Genomic DNA, 19,393 nt, shown 5'->3' with positions numbered 1-19,393 from the left:
CCTCTTCCTCCCTACCAGTGTGGATGTCATTTATGAACAGTCCCTAATTGTTTTAAGACAACTTTCAAAACTTGAAATAAAAATTAATTAATTCTGTGTTTATTCTTCATTTATATGTTTTCTTTTTGAAAGTACAAAGGTCAGCTGATATATTTTAACTGACATTCTTTGGAAAATTGACGTAGTGTTTGGCTAAATGATTTTGTAATGATTAATCCAGCCATGATTCTGATGTTAAGATGTTTTTAATAGATTACATAGAGAACTGTATACTTCTAATGTTGCTATTGATATACAGTAGAGAGTTGTTTATCCGAATCAATTGGGAACTGGGGTTGTTCAGATAAGTGATTTGTTTGGATAACTGATTATGTACGAAAAAATATTAACCTGCCTGATGTTGAAATTTTTCTCCGTTGCATGTTGCTTTGTGTTGAATTTTTCTTTGTTGCATGTTGAATTTTCGTCGATTTTAAGCCTAACGAAAATTTTTATAATAATAATCGAGGCTATTGTATCGTTAAAAATTATTTCTTTATTTTGTACAAACAAAATAAATATATTGAAAAATATAAAAACATAAAAATTATACTTTAGAAGTAAATCTAGTATCAAAAAAGTTCGATTCAGCACGACACAGTCCGACTGGAAAGCGTTCGGATAACCGACGATTCGGATAACTGGGATTCGGATAAACAACCCTCTACTGTAATTGATTGTAAACAGCAATTATCAGATTGTTAGTTTAACTGGCTATATATTAGATTGGTTCTTTAAAGATTAGAAATTCAAATATGTATTGGCAGTAGCCTTTTCTTGCTTTTGATGTTTTGGCAATAAAATTTATATTAGATTAGTAAATCTTTATATATTTTGAATTGTTTAGGTTTTTATAAGTATTTTGTTAAATTAAATTTTTTTGAACAACATAAAAAAATATAAAAATACAGTTATTCCTTGCTTAACGTGGTTTTGCTTAACATAGGATTTGATTACTATATAAAATTAATTGCAGTAATCCCTTTGTACATGCTGCATAAGTTTTAATTAATGTGGCTTTAACAGCTGTCTTTACTTAACATAGATATGTTTTTCTTGGAAATAAGGTATTGGTGAATTTGCTATTTTCATGCTGAGGGTGATTTCTGATATAGATATGTAGTTTAATTAAGATAGTTATGAAATTTAACACATTATTGCTAATGTAATATTGTATTCTTTGTTTAGACACTTACTTTAAAACTGTACTTTACATTTTATTTGTTTAAAATTAAATTGAAATGTCTACAGATAAAATGCATATTGGACATATTATGTATGCTTCTTTAAGTTTTGAAAGAGATGTAATGCTATATAAACAATAAAAAATACTCATAGTATATGGGGAAGAAGCTCCTAAATGTCAGACATGTCAAATGTGGTTTTGTAAGTTTTGTTTGTGAAATTTTGAACTAAAGGATAAAAAATGTATAAGACATCCAAAAGCAATGATTGTAAGACACGCATTTTAAATAAGAAACATTAATATTTTATTAAATTAAATACATATTAAATTTAAATTAGGAAAAAATATTAAAATTATCAATAGTTTTTCTCCTGAAAACATTCATTTTTTTACAGTCTTAATGTGGTGTTCCTCCTTTATCATGATTGTATTAATGAGTATTGTAAAATGTCAGAATATTTGACACCAGTCAGTTTTTTCCTCAAGAGAACTGACAAAATTGAAACACATAGATGGATTTTAACTTTTATTTGTGGGCAAGTGTAAGACTATTAGAGAAAGGAGGAGACAGAGACTACCAATTACTTTTGTAAAACTGGTTTATTTATTCCAACAAAGTAAATGAGATTCCTTTGCATCGCATTCATGACATGACACAACATTTTAAAGTGTGTTAACTGCAAATTTCTTGCCGAGAGAGAGAGAGAGCGAGTTTCTGAGGATGTGATAAATATGTGATTCACAAAGAAATCGATGCAAATGTTTGAATGAGTCTGAAACAGAGTTGAGTAGGATGGAGTATCACAAAAATATAGAAAAGAAAAAAGAGTAGTGTTCTCTTTTCTGTCCAAGAGTTTGTTCTCCCAGTTCCTCTTGAAAACTGTCTTAAAAACCTCATTTAGTGAACAATCCATCTCTCTTTTTTGATTCCATTTTCAAATTGTCACCAGAGATTTATGAGGATTACTCTGGGATTGATTTTTTATCCAGGAAAGTGTGAGAGAGCAAGAGAGGTGAGTGGAAAAGCCATTCACCTCTCTTGCTCTCTCATTACACTTGTTTTAACAATAACACTAGAGTCCAATTACAATTCCAACCCAACAGTTATTAGTCAAAATGACAAATTTATGGCATTGTTACATTTAACATGATTTGTATTTAGACAGAAGGAAGAAAAGTTCTGTTTCTGTCATACTTGAATACAACTCACAGATCTCAATAAGTACAAATTCCTTTGTGTTGTGATGAATCCAACTTCCCACTAACAATCTGTTTAGTAAAGTAATTTTTATTACCATTGTACAGGGTGCGATGCCAAAATCCAGACAAAATTCAATTTCAAATTCCTGCCATTCTATACCACTGGTAGATGTTGTGTTTGGCATTCAAATAGCTTGACACGTACTAAACCATCATAACCTCGAAACAGTCGCAATATGGAAACCAACTGCAGAGTATAACTGAAGAGCCACGATTGTCGAAAGTGTTCACGCTGGGCACTCAGCGACAGAAATCATTCAGTTCTTCGGGTACCCAAGATGGACTGTGTATGATGTCGTCACAAAGTACAATGAGTCAGAGAAGTCCAACAGGTTTTACAACACCAATGAGGAAAACTCACTCAAAGGAGAATACTGTCAGGATGCCCGAAATCATTCAACAGTCTCAAGAGCTGATTTTTGAAGATCCAGGTTAGTCTATCCGAAAATTGTTGTCAGTTGTTGGTGTGAGCGCGAAAACTATGCATAGAATTATCGAGGAGGACCTCAGCTACAAGTCTTACACAATTAAAGTGAGACAGATGCTTTCCAAAGCTGCCAGGACAAAGCAAGTTGAACGCTGTAACCTGCTTTTGTGTTCCTTAAGAAACAATGCTGCTGGATGACTCAGATTTTTTCTGGCGAGAAAATTTTTACTGTTGATGTGAAAATCAATCAAAGGAATGAGATCTGGCTTACCCATGACCCAAAAGATGTCCCCATTATTGCAAGAACGAAATTTCTGGTGAATGTTCGTGTGCCAAGTATTGTGTCCAGTGAGGGTGATGTCACGCCACCTTATTTCTTTAACAAAGGGGAAAATGTCACAAAAGAAGTTTATTTGCATGTTCTGACAAATGTAGTGAAGCGGATGGAAACTTTGTCGTCTGGAAAGCCATATCTTTTCCAGCAGTATGGTGCACCTGCCCATACAAGTCATTTGGTGCAAAATTGGTTGTCAGACAACATCGACATGTTTTGAGTCAAAAGAATTCTGGCCTTCCAACAGCCTAGATTTGAATCCTTTGGACTTCTATGTATGGAGTGTAGTTGAAAGGGTCATGAACAAGTCCAGACATCCAAGCATTGCATCATTGATCCCCGTATTCACCAACATGAGTTAGAGTTAGGGTTAACTCTCGAGTTATTGGTAAATTGGTATTCACCAACTCCAAATCTCGAGTCAAACACAATAACCCTAACTCTAAACTCTAACTCTAGAAAATTAACAAGTAGACGATAACTCTAGGTTTGACGCCTGTGCAAAGCGATCTACTTCAGGGAAAAATGGTGACATTCGACGAGGACGAAGCCGAGATGCTAGAAAATCTGAAATATCTAAGATTATATAGATCGTATGGAACGAAGAAGTCGACGGATTATTTCTCCAAGAAGAAATGGCCTTGAATAATTGGATGATTTCGACTTTCTATATCGATATCGTTTGCCAAAAGAAAGTGTAAGAAACATACTAGAACAAATTGGTCACAATTTAGTTTAAATAAAAGTTGTAGGGATGAATGGAGTAATTGTAAATCCCTGTTTTTGGGCTGACTTAACATGTTTGTAAGGCAGAGGATATTGTAAATGAGCATAATTTTTGAGATGAAAAATGCACAAAATTTGGCAGTTTTATTTCACCAAGCAAATGAAACGTAGATGGAAATTCTGTTGTAACGCAATATGGTTTATGAGACATTTCCCGTGCTTTTCTGTTGGACTACACTATAATTTACAGAATGCAGTGCATATTGTAGTTTGTCACAATATTGCACAAGATGGAAGTATAGCATTATTTCATGATGATGATCATCATTTTTTAACTTCAGATGTACAAATATTTAAATACCAGAAATGTTCAAGGCTTTGCTTAAAAAAATGCAATAATTCAGAATTTTTTATTTAATGTTAAAATAAAAATTTCATATATTTTTAAATAAAATTTTATTTTCTGAAAAGTTTTATTGTTATTACTGTGTTATTATTTTAAAAAGAAACTATATAGGACACAAATACTTCATAAACTATTTTTAATTTTTAATATAAAAGTTTTATAACACTTTTTACACTATATATATATATATATATATATATATATTACAGAAAAATACATTATAAATTTGTTAACTGAAGACATAAATTAGATGGGTTATTCTCTAAAATTTGTAATATTTTTTCTTGTACTTTCAGCTGAGCTTTCATCAATTGCATTTTCATGTGTTCTTCTGTCATAAATTTGATTTTTAAACTGTGCTCTTCTTCAAGAGTTTCTTTTTTCTTTTTGCAAGTTCATAGATGGCCTCAGTTGTTTCTAGCTGTTTCCTTTTCTTTTTATTTTGATAACTTTTGTCATTAGTGGAACTCTGATCGAAAGGTAATTATTTTATTATAAGCTAAAACAGTATTTTTATGGGATATAATATTTTTAAGATTTACCTGCTGATTATCAATATTTTGAATATAAAAATCTGCAGCAGGTTCAATGACTTCCATAGTCATTACATTAGTAATTGTTGGTAAATGTGGTGTAACTGAAACCTGCAACATAAAAAATTATGTTATTTGAAAATTAAATATATGAACTTGGCATTAAAACTTTATTACTAACTACTAATATTAATACTAGTTCTTTTAAAACTTGCAAGACATCTGTAACTGAAAATTATCTAGACTTTTTTGATTTATGAATGAAATGTTAAATGAAACAATGTGTAACTTATAACAATATTTCAAAGTATTAAGATGTACTGTACACAATTTGAATAGTACTGTACATACAGTATAAACTTCATACAATTTATATATTAAATATTATAGTTTTACATTTAAATTACATGATATAGTTTAAATTATAGATGTAATTTATACATAAAATGTATGTATATTCTTATTGTATATTGTACAGTGAAGTACAGACTTTATATAGGAAGTATTTTAATGTATACTATAAATATTTGCACAATTGTCATTTAAGTATTATAAAGTAATTTATTGATAACTAAATAAACATTGACTTATATCTGATGTACCTGCATCTGAAGTATCTTGAGAATTTCCTACAGAAGTTGTAGCTATCTCTGCTATTAAAATATATAACTAATTAATTCGAAATTTAAAAAATTATAAATTATAATGCCTTAATACATACTTGTATTAGGTTGGGCATCACTATCAAAGTCATTATGTAAAGGCTGAGTTAAAATGCCCATCGACAGGAGTTTTTCAGCCATTACATCCGAATTATTTAAGACAGGAGGAAACCCTCTTCCTGTCTTAAATAATTCAGTTTTTTTTCTGGGACTATTCTTTTGCGACTTTTTTTTAAAGTTTTTATAGCAGTCCCGTAGCTGCTTACTTTTTCTTAGCATGATGCTCGGGATTCCATTATATTCTTGGGTTATATTCTTCATCCATTATATTCTTCAAAACAGAAGAGAGATACCTGGGAGGTATCTCTCTTCTGTTTTGAAGAAACTGTGTTTGTTCTTCTGTTTTCTATTATATGTTTATATTTCTCAACTAATTTGAGTAGTATCTCGTTTTCAAAGTTTGTGAAATTACGGTGAACACTACTATTCTTTTGACTTTTTGCCATTTTTTACACGTGTTTGCTTTCAACCAATCAAGACACTTCTTACGAAAGAAAACTTGTTTAATCTTGAACACAGGATTGTTTTAAAATATTAACTCTAGAGTTAAATTTTTATCTGAATACGAAAGAAGAGTAACTCGTAATCTGACTTTGAGTTACATCTAAACTTGAGTTCGTCAACTCTCTGTTTAACTCGCATTGGTGAATATGGGGGTGAGAGCCACTATTGAAGCAGCATTTGCAGATATGGACCATGACACTTTAAAGCATGCTTGCACACACTTCAGATCAAGAATGGAGGCGGTCATTTAAGCAGGAGGGGGATATATTGAGTAAATGTAACCTTTATGGCCTTACAAACAATGTGGTTTAAAAAAATTCGTAAACCTTTTCGTTTTTGCAATAAAAAATATGTTTGGAAAAAATGTGTAATTTGTCCAGATTTTGGCACTGCATCCTGTATTCATAACTATCACATAATTATGATTAAAAGTATTTCTACAATATTTATTCATTAATTATTATCATCTATAAATTACAGGTGATCGGCTGTGTTTTTATGTCTCGTATGTTAAAAAATTATTGCTGGGTAGTTCAATTATTTGGGATTGCTTGCTTGAAAAAATTACCTGAAGAAGGTAAGAATTTTTTAATTTTTTTATATAATAAATTAAAACTTGTATTTTTTTCTTTTAAATACAAAATAAAAGTTTTAGATCTCCACTTCACAAGAAAAATCAAATTAAAATAATTTTAAATGATATGGTAAAAAGTTTTTTTCCCTCTACATACCTGACTTATATATATGTTTTTGAATGTTCAAAAATCACTATGTTTAAATTATGTTTAATTCCACTTTAAGCATTTTAATCTTTTTAATAAATAATTCGTATAAAAATACACTAAGTCATAAAAGTATCCAAACAACTATAAAATGGAAGAATTTTTTAGTTATAAGTCATTTCTCTGATGAAATTGAAAAAAGTAATGTTGTGTGAAATCTTCAGGCTTTTTAACACTAGAATAAATATTTACATGTGCAAAAAATTTTGATAAAAAACAGAAATACAGTTTTATTCCGGCCTCATAATGGATCACTATTTCTATTTTTAAATTAGTCACTTTTTCTCAACTATTTTGGTGATTTAAGACAGGAGGAAACCCTCTTCCTGTTAACATTATCCCTTAACATTATCTTTCACTTTTTCTGGCATTATGGGTAACAATATTTTTGTGATGCCATTCATTAATTAATGTTTAAATACTTAAATTGCAATGTCCGTAACGTTTTTCTCTTGTTGCTCATTGAAAATTTCATGTTATTACATGACTTTTTTTAGGTATTAAAAATATTAGTTACACAATATCATAATAATATAATGTACCACTTGGCCCTAAGAGGACTTTTTTTTCTCAGTCTAATGTTGACAAAAATTTTTTTTGAAGTACAGTATTTTAATTTCTTTTTAGCACCTAACAATTAACCTCACAATTAACCTTCACACCTTCAATTTGAGGGCAGGTGGTTATTAACACCTGCCCTCAAAATGAAAACCACCTGCCCTTTTAAGCAAAACAAAAAAAAAAACGTGTATTTTTCTCCATACATTTTATTTCTTTGAATTATTTTTAAGTACAAAAATTAAATTTCTAGGAAAACTTGTAGAACTAATTTTGTTCAGCATTAAAAATTGTAAATAAAAATGTTTTGAGGCTAGAACTCGTATTTTAAAGTTACAAACCACTGTGCATTGTATCATGCTCTATCGTGGTTGCATCAGCTAATGTTCAGAACACAAAATGGCTTTTCTTAATCATCACAAAATGTAGTGGTCAAATATCATGAAAGCCATGATGTGAATTGCACTTTGTGGTTTTTTTTGAGTTAGCCACAACGCATTGTATCTGTTTTTACAAGTGCCCAACATGAATATCACGTTGAGGATGATTTAAAAAGATCACAACATGTTGTAGATGTTTTTTCACTCAGTGAGTATTTTCGTTCTTTGAGCCCCACATATATAACATGGGAAAATATTGGAATTGTGTCAAATTTGATCCTCCAAGTTTTTTGCAAATCCCTATGTTTTGAAACTTCCTGAATCTAAAAAGGCAAAAATAGTAATAATAAAAATTCCGTATATGTTGCTGTCTATTTCATTTAATATCTCAAAATGGAGTAATGATTAAGAAACAAAATTTAGCACAGTAGCTTGTGTATAAAGGGCATTCATTGATGCTATTAAATTTTGGTGGTTATAGTTTGAGGAGTGGAAAAAATAGAAAGGGTTCACGTGTCATGACTTGAGTGGAGTCAGATTTCATGAAGATTTTACTCATTATTAACGTTTATAATTTTATATAAAACTTGTCTCCACCCTCAAAATTAAACTATTTGCAATTTTGTAATTATTAATAATTTTGTTTTTTAACAAAATCATTAATAATACGATTGCACGAGCATTAATATGAAACTCGCTTGTTTAATTATAACAAATTAATGCAAGCCTAAAGTTCATTGCTGCTTGTTTGAAATAAGTTTATGGATTCTTAGTGCTTTTCCACAAAGGACGACATCGCACTCACAATATTATTTATTGATAACAGTCACTTCGTATTTGGTTTTAGATTCGAATAAAACCCCTAATGAGTGGAAAAAAAGCAACTATGCATTTTGCATTTCTTTCCTAACACTTCACATAACCTTCAGTTGATCAATGTCTAAATTTCTCCATGGACCACCCAAATTTTTTCGCGGACCATTAATGGTCCACAGATCACCAGTTGCTGATCACTGTTCTAATAGACACTTCCTGCATTTAATTACCAAACTAGCTAACCAACCTGGTGCTTATTAGCCTATGGTTATGTTCTACAAAAAATAAAGAAATCAAGTAAAGAACAGATCAAAATATACAGATATAGCAAAAGATAATTAATGACCCCTTTTGCTAATTTTGGTCAACCAACTAGGATACAATGCACTCAAAAACAAAACCGGAAATTCCAGAGTTCCGGTTTCAGTTTCGCCAGAGTCTGGTATCTGTTTGAGTCTTTGCTGTGAGGCTGCATTTATGCAAATGTGAGAAGAAGGAAAAACACTCAAATGAATTTTTCGGACCAGAATTTGCAATCGCGACCCTGTTTATGCAGAAGTGAGAAACAAATTTCTCGTGCAGACATGCAAGATATGCACACAAACATCTAGACCCTGCATGAGCATTAGTTCTAAATTATACTGCTATGCTAATAGCTGGAAGCTCGATTTGTGGTATTTTCTGGTCATAATTACAAATTATGATTGCTTTATTTGTTATTACTATTAGTTAATATTAGTTAAAATAGGTTATTGTCTCTTAAACAAAACAAGTCGTTCTCAAACTAAATTATAATGTCAAACGAAACAAAACCCTTAAACAAAATATACATTATATTTAAGGAGTCAAGTTTGCATGTTATCTTTACGGCCAACTAATTTTATTTGTCACTGTTTAGTTACTTTTTCCTTGCTTGGAGTTACTATTCTCACTTGTTTTGAAGTTATTTTCTGTTTCGAGACCTGTTTTATTCCAAACTGTGAAAATTTTCATATCACAAAAGTATCCGGACAGAGGAAATAAATGATAGTTTCAGAGCATTTGCTTAAAAATATGATTACAACAATTTTCCACAATAAATGAGTTAAAGCATTTGTTTCATACTTGAGTTGTTTTATTTTGTCATTGTGAACAATGAAAACAAACAAATTAACCGTTGTTATTAAAGGACTCACTATTAAGGAATAGCAAAAGGGAAAACCTTGCAGAACAGTTTTACATTCCAAAATCCACAATTTAAGATACCCTTATGAAATTCCTTACGACAAATAGTGTAGTTAATTAGGCTCAAACTGGACATCCTGAAATATTTACCTCGAGACAGAAACGTGTCATTGTCAGGAAAGTAAAATCCACAAATAATTGCTCCTAAGCTTGCTACATAAGCTTCTGTAGAATGTGGCATACATACATCTGCAGAAACTGTCAGAAAAACTTTAAAAGTAAGTAGTTATAAAGATTTTATGGTTATGAAAAAATCGGCAATAAAAAGGTTGTTTGCAAAAAGTTTTATACAAAATCAGTAACATTTTGGAAATCAGTTTTGAGGTCAGATGATCCAAATTCAATGTGTTTGGTCCAAATGATTGCTTGAAAGTACAGAGAAAAGCTGGAGAATCTTTAAAAATGAAAACTCTGATTTTTACAGTGAAATCTGGAGATAGGTATTTGCTTTGTATTGCAAATTGTGGAGACTGATATTTAGTGTTATTTTGAGTTGTATGTCTGAAAACAGTGCTGAAACTCTATAATTTGTTGATGGAATAATGAATCAATATGTGTATAAATAGATTTTAAATAACAATGTTCAGAAATCAGTAAGAAAATTAAAGTCAAGATAAGAAAGATATCAAGAGTTTGTTTTCCAGCATGACAATGATCCAAAGCAAACTTCAAAAATCAGTCAGTATCTTGATATTTACTGTATAAAAGTAATTCCTTGGTCTTCACAATTGCCTGACCTCAATCCAGTTGAGCATTTATATGATCACATTGAACGAACAATCAGAACAGAATCAATAACAAACAAAACTGATCTTAACGACATCATCATCAGAGTTTTGAATTTAATAGATAGAACTTATAAAAATTTGGATGAATCAAATCCTAATTGTTATCAGAGTAAAAGGAAGCCCAATTCGTTCTTAAATGTATAAAATATTTTGTTTTATCATTATTTATTTCTGTGAGGTTTGCCGAACGACTGCGTTAGTCAGAATGTCGCGCGGTCACGATCCACGTGTGGGAGTGAAAGAAACTCTCAAGAGACAGGTTTTCATTCGTAACCCGTTTATATAACAAAAGGTGCTTACAACTACGATACACTTTTATCAGCGACGGCGTTCGAGTCTTCTGGGCCTTCTCTCGGAATCGAAAGTCCACAAGAAAAGTCCTCCGATGTTTCGCAGGAGTATGATGGCCCCGGGGCGCACTGTTCAGCTTCTCGAGGGAAAGTTCCGGACGTAGGGACGATTCCGATTACAGGTGACAAATCCAAGGGAGTGGGTGATCTTCCAAAAGAGATGTAATCCAACTGCCGAAGATCACAAAAAAAACCCCGTCGTAAAATCGCGAGACAAAGCTCTAAGAGCCAAGAACCGAGAGAACTAATGACCGAGAGAACCTCACATCCCTTTTTCTCAGGGTTTTTATAACTTTCTTTTGAGTCCCAGATCGAACATTCCGATAGGTCGATGTCGACTTGCCTCCGCTCTCTAATTGGTCCCCCCCCCCTCGTTACGCATTGTAACGAGATCGGAACCCCGGTCGTCGGATGAGTCAACATCGACTGACAATTCGATTCCTACCGAAGATGTTCGATCTAAGTACTCAAATTCATCTATTGTTTCAACCTGAGAAGAATGACTTTCTCAGAAATTTCTACAGTCATGTCCTTTTATGGACATGTAATATTCACTTTTCGTTTAACTATTTTTTTTCTTGTCTGACGGTTTCTTTTTACAACGTTAATTTATAATAACAACAATTATTATTATTTGCTTCTATACAAAAATTACAAAAAAAAATTTTCTTATTTGCACAAATAGTAGGCCCACTTCCGAAGCTTCACATTTCTTCTGTTTGAATACTTTTGTTATGTGAAAATTTTCACAGTTTTAAATAAAAGTTTATTTCTCTTTTTGATGAATGTTTTTGTATATGTAAATACTTTTTTTCTAGTGTAAAAAAGTCTGAAGATTTTACACGTGTCATTATTTTCCTCTTTCAAATAAGAAATGAGTGATAATTAAAAACATCTTCCATTTAGTAGGTGTCTGGATACTTTTGTAACCTAGTGTATATTAAGTTTTAAAATTGGAGTTTTTGACTTCAAAAAAATTAATTAAAATTTGTCTAAACTATAGAATGATTATAAGATCTTTATAGATTATTAATTTGCTTATGTTTTGATTCAATGTTTTTTGTAGAAAAACTCTCACAGTGTCTGTATTTGTATGTAGTTAAGGTTAAGTATGTCAGTCAGGCCACGTCCTCCATCTTTACATGGAAGGGTTAATCTTTCTATGGTGGATTTAGGATGATGATTATGCATTCAAAAATATTTTTATAAAATATTTTTGAATGCACAAGTATAAAACTTTCTTGTAATCTTGATGATTTAAGTAAATGTTATTTTATATTTAGCAAATTCAAATCTACATAAAACTGATGATGATTGTCAAGTACCAGTTGATGAAGCAGGATTATTATGGGATGGAATATGTTTTGGATTTCTGTTACTTCAAAAACGACTGTTTGGAAGTTATTATTTTCAACATCTTGTAAATGAGATTCGTGCTCAACAAATTTTAGCTTCAAGGTAAAAGTATACATTAATAACAAAATTTATAAATATAATATTAACTTTTTATTTTCAGTTTTATAAGAAAAGGTATTTAAAATATTAATCATAGTAATTATATAACTTTGGGGATCATGTCATGAATTCTGAAGCTGCTGGCACACTTTGATTCAGATCTTACTGATTTGGAAGAATTCTCTAAATTTGTATTTCTCAAAAATAGCCAAGCGGAAAAAGAGGGTTCCTTAAATTGAAACCTTAAATTTAAAAAGTTTGGAATAGAATGTAATTTTAATGTTTAAATGTATACTATTTAAAATTAAACTTATCATTGTGTACATATCTATATTGTTGAAACTGGATGATTAAATTTGCAACAGACACTGTTATAACTAACAAAAAACTTTAATTTACACAAAAGAAGGAACACTACAACTTCACACATCTGAAGAGAGAACAAAAAGGGCGGGAAAAAAAAAAGAGGGAGCTCACAGCAAAACGATCGTGTTGCCACCTATGGACAGATCATGAAAATGTAGAAAATTTATTTTTCCAACACTTTCCCTCATTGAATGATCTGCTGATGTTGAATACCCATTTTTCTACAAAGTAATTCTAGTCTCTGTTTCTGAAGAGGCTTTGTCAGTACGTCAGCCACCTGGAACTCTGTGGTTACTTTCCTTACCATAATGGTTCCATCTGTAACAAGTTCGCGTACAAAAAAATGTCTCGTTTTAATGTGTTTAGTGCGGCGATGATATTCTGGATTTTGCGCCAGTCGTATTGCGGCTTCATTATCAATTTGTAATTCAGGAGGCTCTTTGAGTTCTGTAATATCCCTTAACAGCCGCTTTAGCCATACTATTTCTCGTGCTGCTTCACTTGCAGCCACCACTTCTGCTTCTGTGGTAGATATTGCGACTGAGTTTTGTCTCTGACTGAGCCAAGTGATTGCTCCGCCAGAATAAATGCAGGCAACTCCAGAAGTAGAACGTCCAGTCACCAAATCTCCACCATGATCAGCATCACTATATGCCTCAAGGATGCCCTTCTTATATCCTTTCTTATAAAGTATTCCATAATCAAGTGTACCTTTTAGATAACGGAAAATCCTTTTAACACTTATCCAATTTTCATTATTATAAGTTTCAAGTGATCTTGAAGCAACTCCCACTGCATAACCAATATCAGGGCGTGTACCAACCATCAGGTACATAAGAGCACCTACTGCTTGACGATATGGTTTATCCTCTGTGTGTTCATTATTCTCACAGGAACCTACTTTCCCTGATTTATTGCTTTCATTAATTATTGGCGTTGATACAGGTCTGCAATCTTGCATGCCAAAACGCTCAAGAATTCTTTCAGTATAAGACCTTTGATTTACAAAAATTGATCCGTCACTTTGTCTGTGAATTTCTAAACCTAAGAAATAGGTAGCAGGTCTAGAGACAATCTTGAACTCACCTTTTAATTGCTCTATAAACTCTGCTGATTCCTGAGGATCTGTTGCCACCACTAAACCATCATCTACATATAAGGCTAGCAAAAGTTTATTCGGACCTCTTTTTCTTATGTACAGGCAAGGATCTGCATTACTTCTTTGGAAACCCAATTTCAAAAGATAGTCTCCAAATCTCTTGTTCCAACATCGTGAAGCTTGTTTAAGTCCATAAAGACTTCGTTTTAACTTACAGACTCTATTTGTACTATCACTAAACCCCTCTGGCTGCTCCATGTAAATGTCCTCGTCTATTTTACCATATAGGAAAGCTGTTGAGACATCAAATTGTGTCAGAGACATATTTTCATTTGCTGCAACACTTAAAAGTGCTCTAATTGTTCCTAACTTAGCAACAGGACTGAATGTTTGATCAAAATCCTTTCCTTTTCTCTGAGAGAATCCCTTCGCTACCAGTCTTGCCTTAAACTTGTCTATTGAACCATCTGGATTGGTCTTTGTTTTAAATACCCATTTGCATGGAATTGCTTTTCTTCCATCTGGTAACTCTTCAAGGGTCCATGTCTCATTATCTTTTAAGGATTTTATTTCACAATTCATAGCACTTAACCATTTCTCTCGGTTTTCACAAGTAATTGCCTCTGTATAAGTATTCGGATCTTCAAAAGCATTTGAGATCGCTGACATAACATAGTCATCAAATCTTCTGGGACGTATAAGCTCTGAACGATCCCGTAGAGTCATTTGTTGTGTTGCCTCTTTGCTCTGAACTTCATCTTGGAAACTCAAATCTTCTTTTTCAGCATTCAGATAACTATTGTCTTCTTGTAAGCTATCAGGCTTCATGATTATTTCTGGATGAGGTATATTCAAGTTATCATTTCTAACTATCAAGGATTCTTCTTGAAAAGTGACATCTCTCGAACGAATGAGCTTGTTATTTTCTTTGTCCCAAATGCGATAACCATTATCATTATCATATCCTATCAAGATACCTTTCTGTGCTTTCTTCTCCCATTTTTTTCTTAGTTGTTTGGGTACATGGGCATAGCAGGTACTTCCAATAATTCTCAAGTGTTTAATATTTGGTTTTTTATTAAACCACAGTTCAAATGGCGATTTACCTTCAATACTTGATGGACTTGTTCTATTTAGGATATAGGTTGCAGTATTTACTAACTCAGCCCATAGCTTTTGAGTGAAAGTTTTATTAGTATACATTAAGGACCTTGCTGCCTCGACTATTGTTCTATTTTCACGTTCACAGCAGCCATTCTGTTCTGGAGTATATGGCATAGTCAATCGTTGTCTTATTCCATTTTTCTGTAGAATTTTTCTAACAATAGCATTATCAAATTCTCTGCCATTATCACTCAGAATTTCTTTGACTGTATGTCCAGTAACTTTAACTTCAGTTATCATCTGTTTTAGCTTTTCAGACACTTCAGACTTTTTCTTAATAAAATAGATAAATCGAATTCTTGAAAAGTCATCTTTAAATAAAACAAAGTATCTATAACCAGACATAGATGGTTCAAACGGTCCGCATACATCCGTATGTATCAGTTCACCCGGTTTTGTAGCACGTGGACGTGTTCCAAACTTTAATCTATGAGATTTGCCATAAACACATCCTTCACATATTTCATTATCTAAGTGAACTTTAACACCAAGTTCTCGCTCTACAATTGTTTTCACATGTCTCTTGTCTTGGTGACCCAGCCTCTCGTGATAAATCTGTAATAAATTTGACTTAGTAACTGCATTTACCTCACATGGCTTACTACATGTTACACTTCTTAAATTAAGCTTAAAAAGACCTCCATGTCGGCTACGTTTACCAGTTATTATTACGCGTCCATCAACTTTTAATTTACATTCTTCAGCCTTTGATATAAATAAACTGGAGTGATGACGATCTTGAGCCGCTAACATTGAAAATAAATTTTTCTTAAGATCCGGTACAAGCCAAACATTACATAATGTAATTTTATTCCATGTATTGTCCACATATGCTTCTACTTCAATTGTTCCTTTACCTATTGCAGATATTTTATCTCCATTAGCTGTGGTAACTGAATGTGGATCTTTGAAGTGCTCAAAATCACAAAACAAATTTCGTTGATAGGTAGTATGACTAGTAGCTCCATTGTCCACATACCAACAGTCTTTATCATTTTCACTAAGTACTATATTCGACATAATTGTCAAGAGAGTCATATTACAATTATTATCTCTACAATATCCCGCAGAAAACTCTTTACTTTCTTGTTTAGTTTTACTATCTGCTTTTCTTTTAAAACAATACTTTATTTTATGACCAGATCTGTGACAATAGTGACAAACTATATCTGAACTAGACTTTCCCGTTGGTTTAGATTTGAACAGCTTCTTACTTGTGTTAGTAACTAAGACCTCCTGATTTTCATTCTCATTGTCCTTACAAACTAAAGCTCTTTCATACGAGCACAACTGAACAGTTAAATTATCTATAGTACGATCTTTTCTTAAAATAAGAAGCCAGCTTGACTTAAATGAAAAATAGTCGTCAGGTAAAGTATCTAAGACTTTACAAATTAACAATAAATCTGGCAACTTTTCCATTCCTTTGTCTTTTGTCAATTCTACATTCAAATCATTCCAAATGTTTTTTAGTTTTGATAAATGGCTGGCCATATCATCTCCAACTTGACGTTTATAACCAAAAAATCTCATACAAAGATCGTAAGCCATGTCCTCACAGACGCCTTCAAATAATCTAAGCAATTCTAACTAGACGCCTCGTGCTGTCGTAAAACGCATGACTTTCTTTAAGGTTTCTTCAGACAAATTGCAAGTTAGAACTAACAAGGCACTACTGTCGTAATTAGTAAAATTTAATAGTTCTTTCTCATACCTTGTTCTTTCTTCCTTTGAAGCGTCGGAATCTAATTCTTCCGGTTTCGAAATTTTTCCTTCAACAACGTCCATTGCACCAGGAATACTCCTTAACACGATGCAAATTTTATATTTCCAAGTCGACCAGTTAGACTTGCCTTCTAAATATCCAATGTGAAGTCTAGAAAGTTCCATCGCACAGTTAAAGCGATCTGGGCCCATAACCTGTTGAAACTGGATGATTAAATTTGCAACAGACACTGTTATAACTAACAAAAAACTTTAATTTACACAAAAGAAGGAACACTACAACTTCACACATCTGAAGAGAGAACAAAAAGGGCGGGAAAAAAAAAAGAGGGAGCTCACAGCAAAACGATCGGTGTTGCCACCTATGGACAGATCATGAAAATGTAGAAAATTTATTTTTCCAACATATATACCATGTTAGTAACTGTAAAATTTAGAAATGTCTTGAAGAAACAGAAATATTGTATACAGGCTTTTCTTATTTTTGTGTTGGGTTTTGTGAGTTATACTTGGTTAATACTGGTGGCTGTGTATTATGCTAGACCAGAGTGAATGCATAGTATTCAAAACAAGACACAAATTAAATAAGTGTGTCAGTGTGTGTGTGTCTGTATTCAGGAATTTCCTAACAATATGATATGTATTCAATATAGTGGCCTTTTGTAGTGTGATGTATGTGTTTCTATTCAATTGTAATGTTCCCAGGCTTTTGTGTAGTGTGTGTGGTATCACACCTGTAGAGGAGAGAACTACAGGTACAATAAGCAGCCTATCCATCCTCCATAAATGCCTTATTTCCTAGGAGAGTTCTGTGTACTTGCTGATTTTTTCAGTGCCTGTGTTTTGTACATTGTGAGTATTTGGAATGGATATGTCTATAATGTATGTGATTTTATTGTGTTTGTTAATGAGTGATGTCTGATCTGTTGTGGTAAATTGTTTTATCTGTGATTATGGCTCTGTCATAGTACATTTTGTGCGTGTTGTTTTCCAATACTGTCTGTGGAATGTATTTGTAGTATGGTTCGTGGATGTCTAATAATTTGTGTTTCTTTGCAAGCTCTTGGTGTATTATATTTGCTACTTGATTATGTCTATGTAAATAAACTGTCTGTGCCAAGAGCTTGCAACCAGAAGTGATGTGTTGTATAGTTTCTGGTATGATGCGACATTTTCTGCATGTGTCATTTGTGAGTGTTGTATCTTTGAGTATGTGTTTTTTGTAGTTTTTAGTATTTATGACCTGATCCTGAATGGCAATCATGAATCCTTCCATCTCCCCAAAGAGGCATCCCTGAGCTAACCAGCTGTTTGATGCAGTTTTGTTAACAAAATCCTGGACCAGGTCATAAGGATGCCTGCCATGAAGAGTGCCTTTTGATTGCTTAATGGTGTCTATGCTTTTTATATGTTGTGTCATGTCTGTATGTTGTGAGTGTAAATTTAATGGTGTGTTATTTGAGTCTGGTAGAATTACTGCTATTATGTAACTGTGATGTTCCTTGTTTTTTGTAGAAAAACTCTCACAGTGTCTGTATTTGTTTGTAGTGAAGGTTAACTATGTCAGTCAGGCTACGTCCTCCATCTTTACATGGAAGGGTTAATCTTTCTATGGTGGATTTAGGATGATGATTATGCTTAGTAAGTGTTGTTTTTGTTTTCCTTTGGAGTTGTTCAAGATCTCTGTGAGTCCAATGTATAACTCTGAAACAATATGTGAGTACTGGGATGACATGTGTGTTTATTGCTTTAATTGTGCATTTTGCATTTAACTGTTCTGAGAATAGCATTTAACCTACTTTGCTAGGTGTACTTGATTTAACCTACTGTGCTTGATTGCTTACTGTTCTTTCAATTAGTTGTATGTCCTTCAGAACTTAGAAGTTGCTATTGAGAACAAATCATACAGGAACACTTCTTTTGATGGAAAAAGTAGATTTTTGTTTTCTATACTTTACAATGGATATGCATTTCAGGCCCCTCTTATTATATTATGTATATCAGTAAAACTTTATAAAAAATTACAGACTGTATTTAATATTTATTTATATTTAACATATGCATAACTCACAAAAATTTAAAAAAACAAAAATGTAATTGCCTAAAAATAATTATAAGTGATAACTGGAATAACTAATGGGTAGAACAAGTAAAACTGAAATAAATTTAAAAATAAGTAAAGAAATAAATATAATAAAATATTGTTAAAAAATAATAAGAGGATATACTGTAAAAATAAAAATATTTTGGTTAAAATGTATAAAAAATTGACTAAGGTAGTAAAAACAAAACCTTTAAAACCAATAAAAGCTGGTTAAAAACAAGGCATAAAGGCTTTTACTATATGTTTATCGGAAAGTCTGATACTTTATATGGTACAATGAATTAAAAGGAGGTGGGGGAAGAACATCTTAAAATGGACTTTTCTTATTTCTGTAGTAATGGTTGCCAGATCTCACTGATGACAATGCCAGTATCTAAACTCATTCTAATAATTCATTAATTTTAATAATGTCAATATGTTGAAAAAATTTTCTTTTAATATTTTT

General features: G+C 32.2%; 1 protein-coding gene across 3 annotated transcripts in view; it reads left to right on the top strand.

Moving 5' to 3' along the window:
* Positions 1-19,393, top strand: part of LOC136982880 (piezo-type mechanosensitive ion channel component 2-like) — a 186,569-nt gene that overhangs the window by 102,882 nt on the left and 64,294 nt on the right. For all 3 annotated transcript variants that reach the window (XM_067279432.1, XM_067279431.1, XM_067279430.1), the window contains 2 exons: positions 6,618-6,714; positions 12,319-12,493. In XM_067279432.1, coding sequence (XP_067135533.1) covers positions 6,618-6,714; positions 12,319-12,493 — 272 coding nt within the window. The remainder of the gene's footprint in view (positions 1-6,617; positions 6,715-12,318; positions 12,494-19,393) is intronic.

This window comes from Centruroides vittatus, unplaced genomic scaffold, assembly GCF_030686945.1.
Source record: "Centruroides vittatus isolate TY-2023 unplaced genomic scaffold, ASM3068694v2 contig_874, whole genome shotgun sequence".
Classification (NCBI taxonomy): Eukaryota; Metazoa; Arthropoda; class Arachnida; order Scorpiones; family Buthidae; genus Centruroides; species Centruroides vittatus.
Note: the sequence above shows the minus strand (reverse complement) of the source record. Positions and strands in the feature narration are given on the sequence as shown.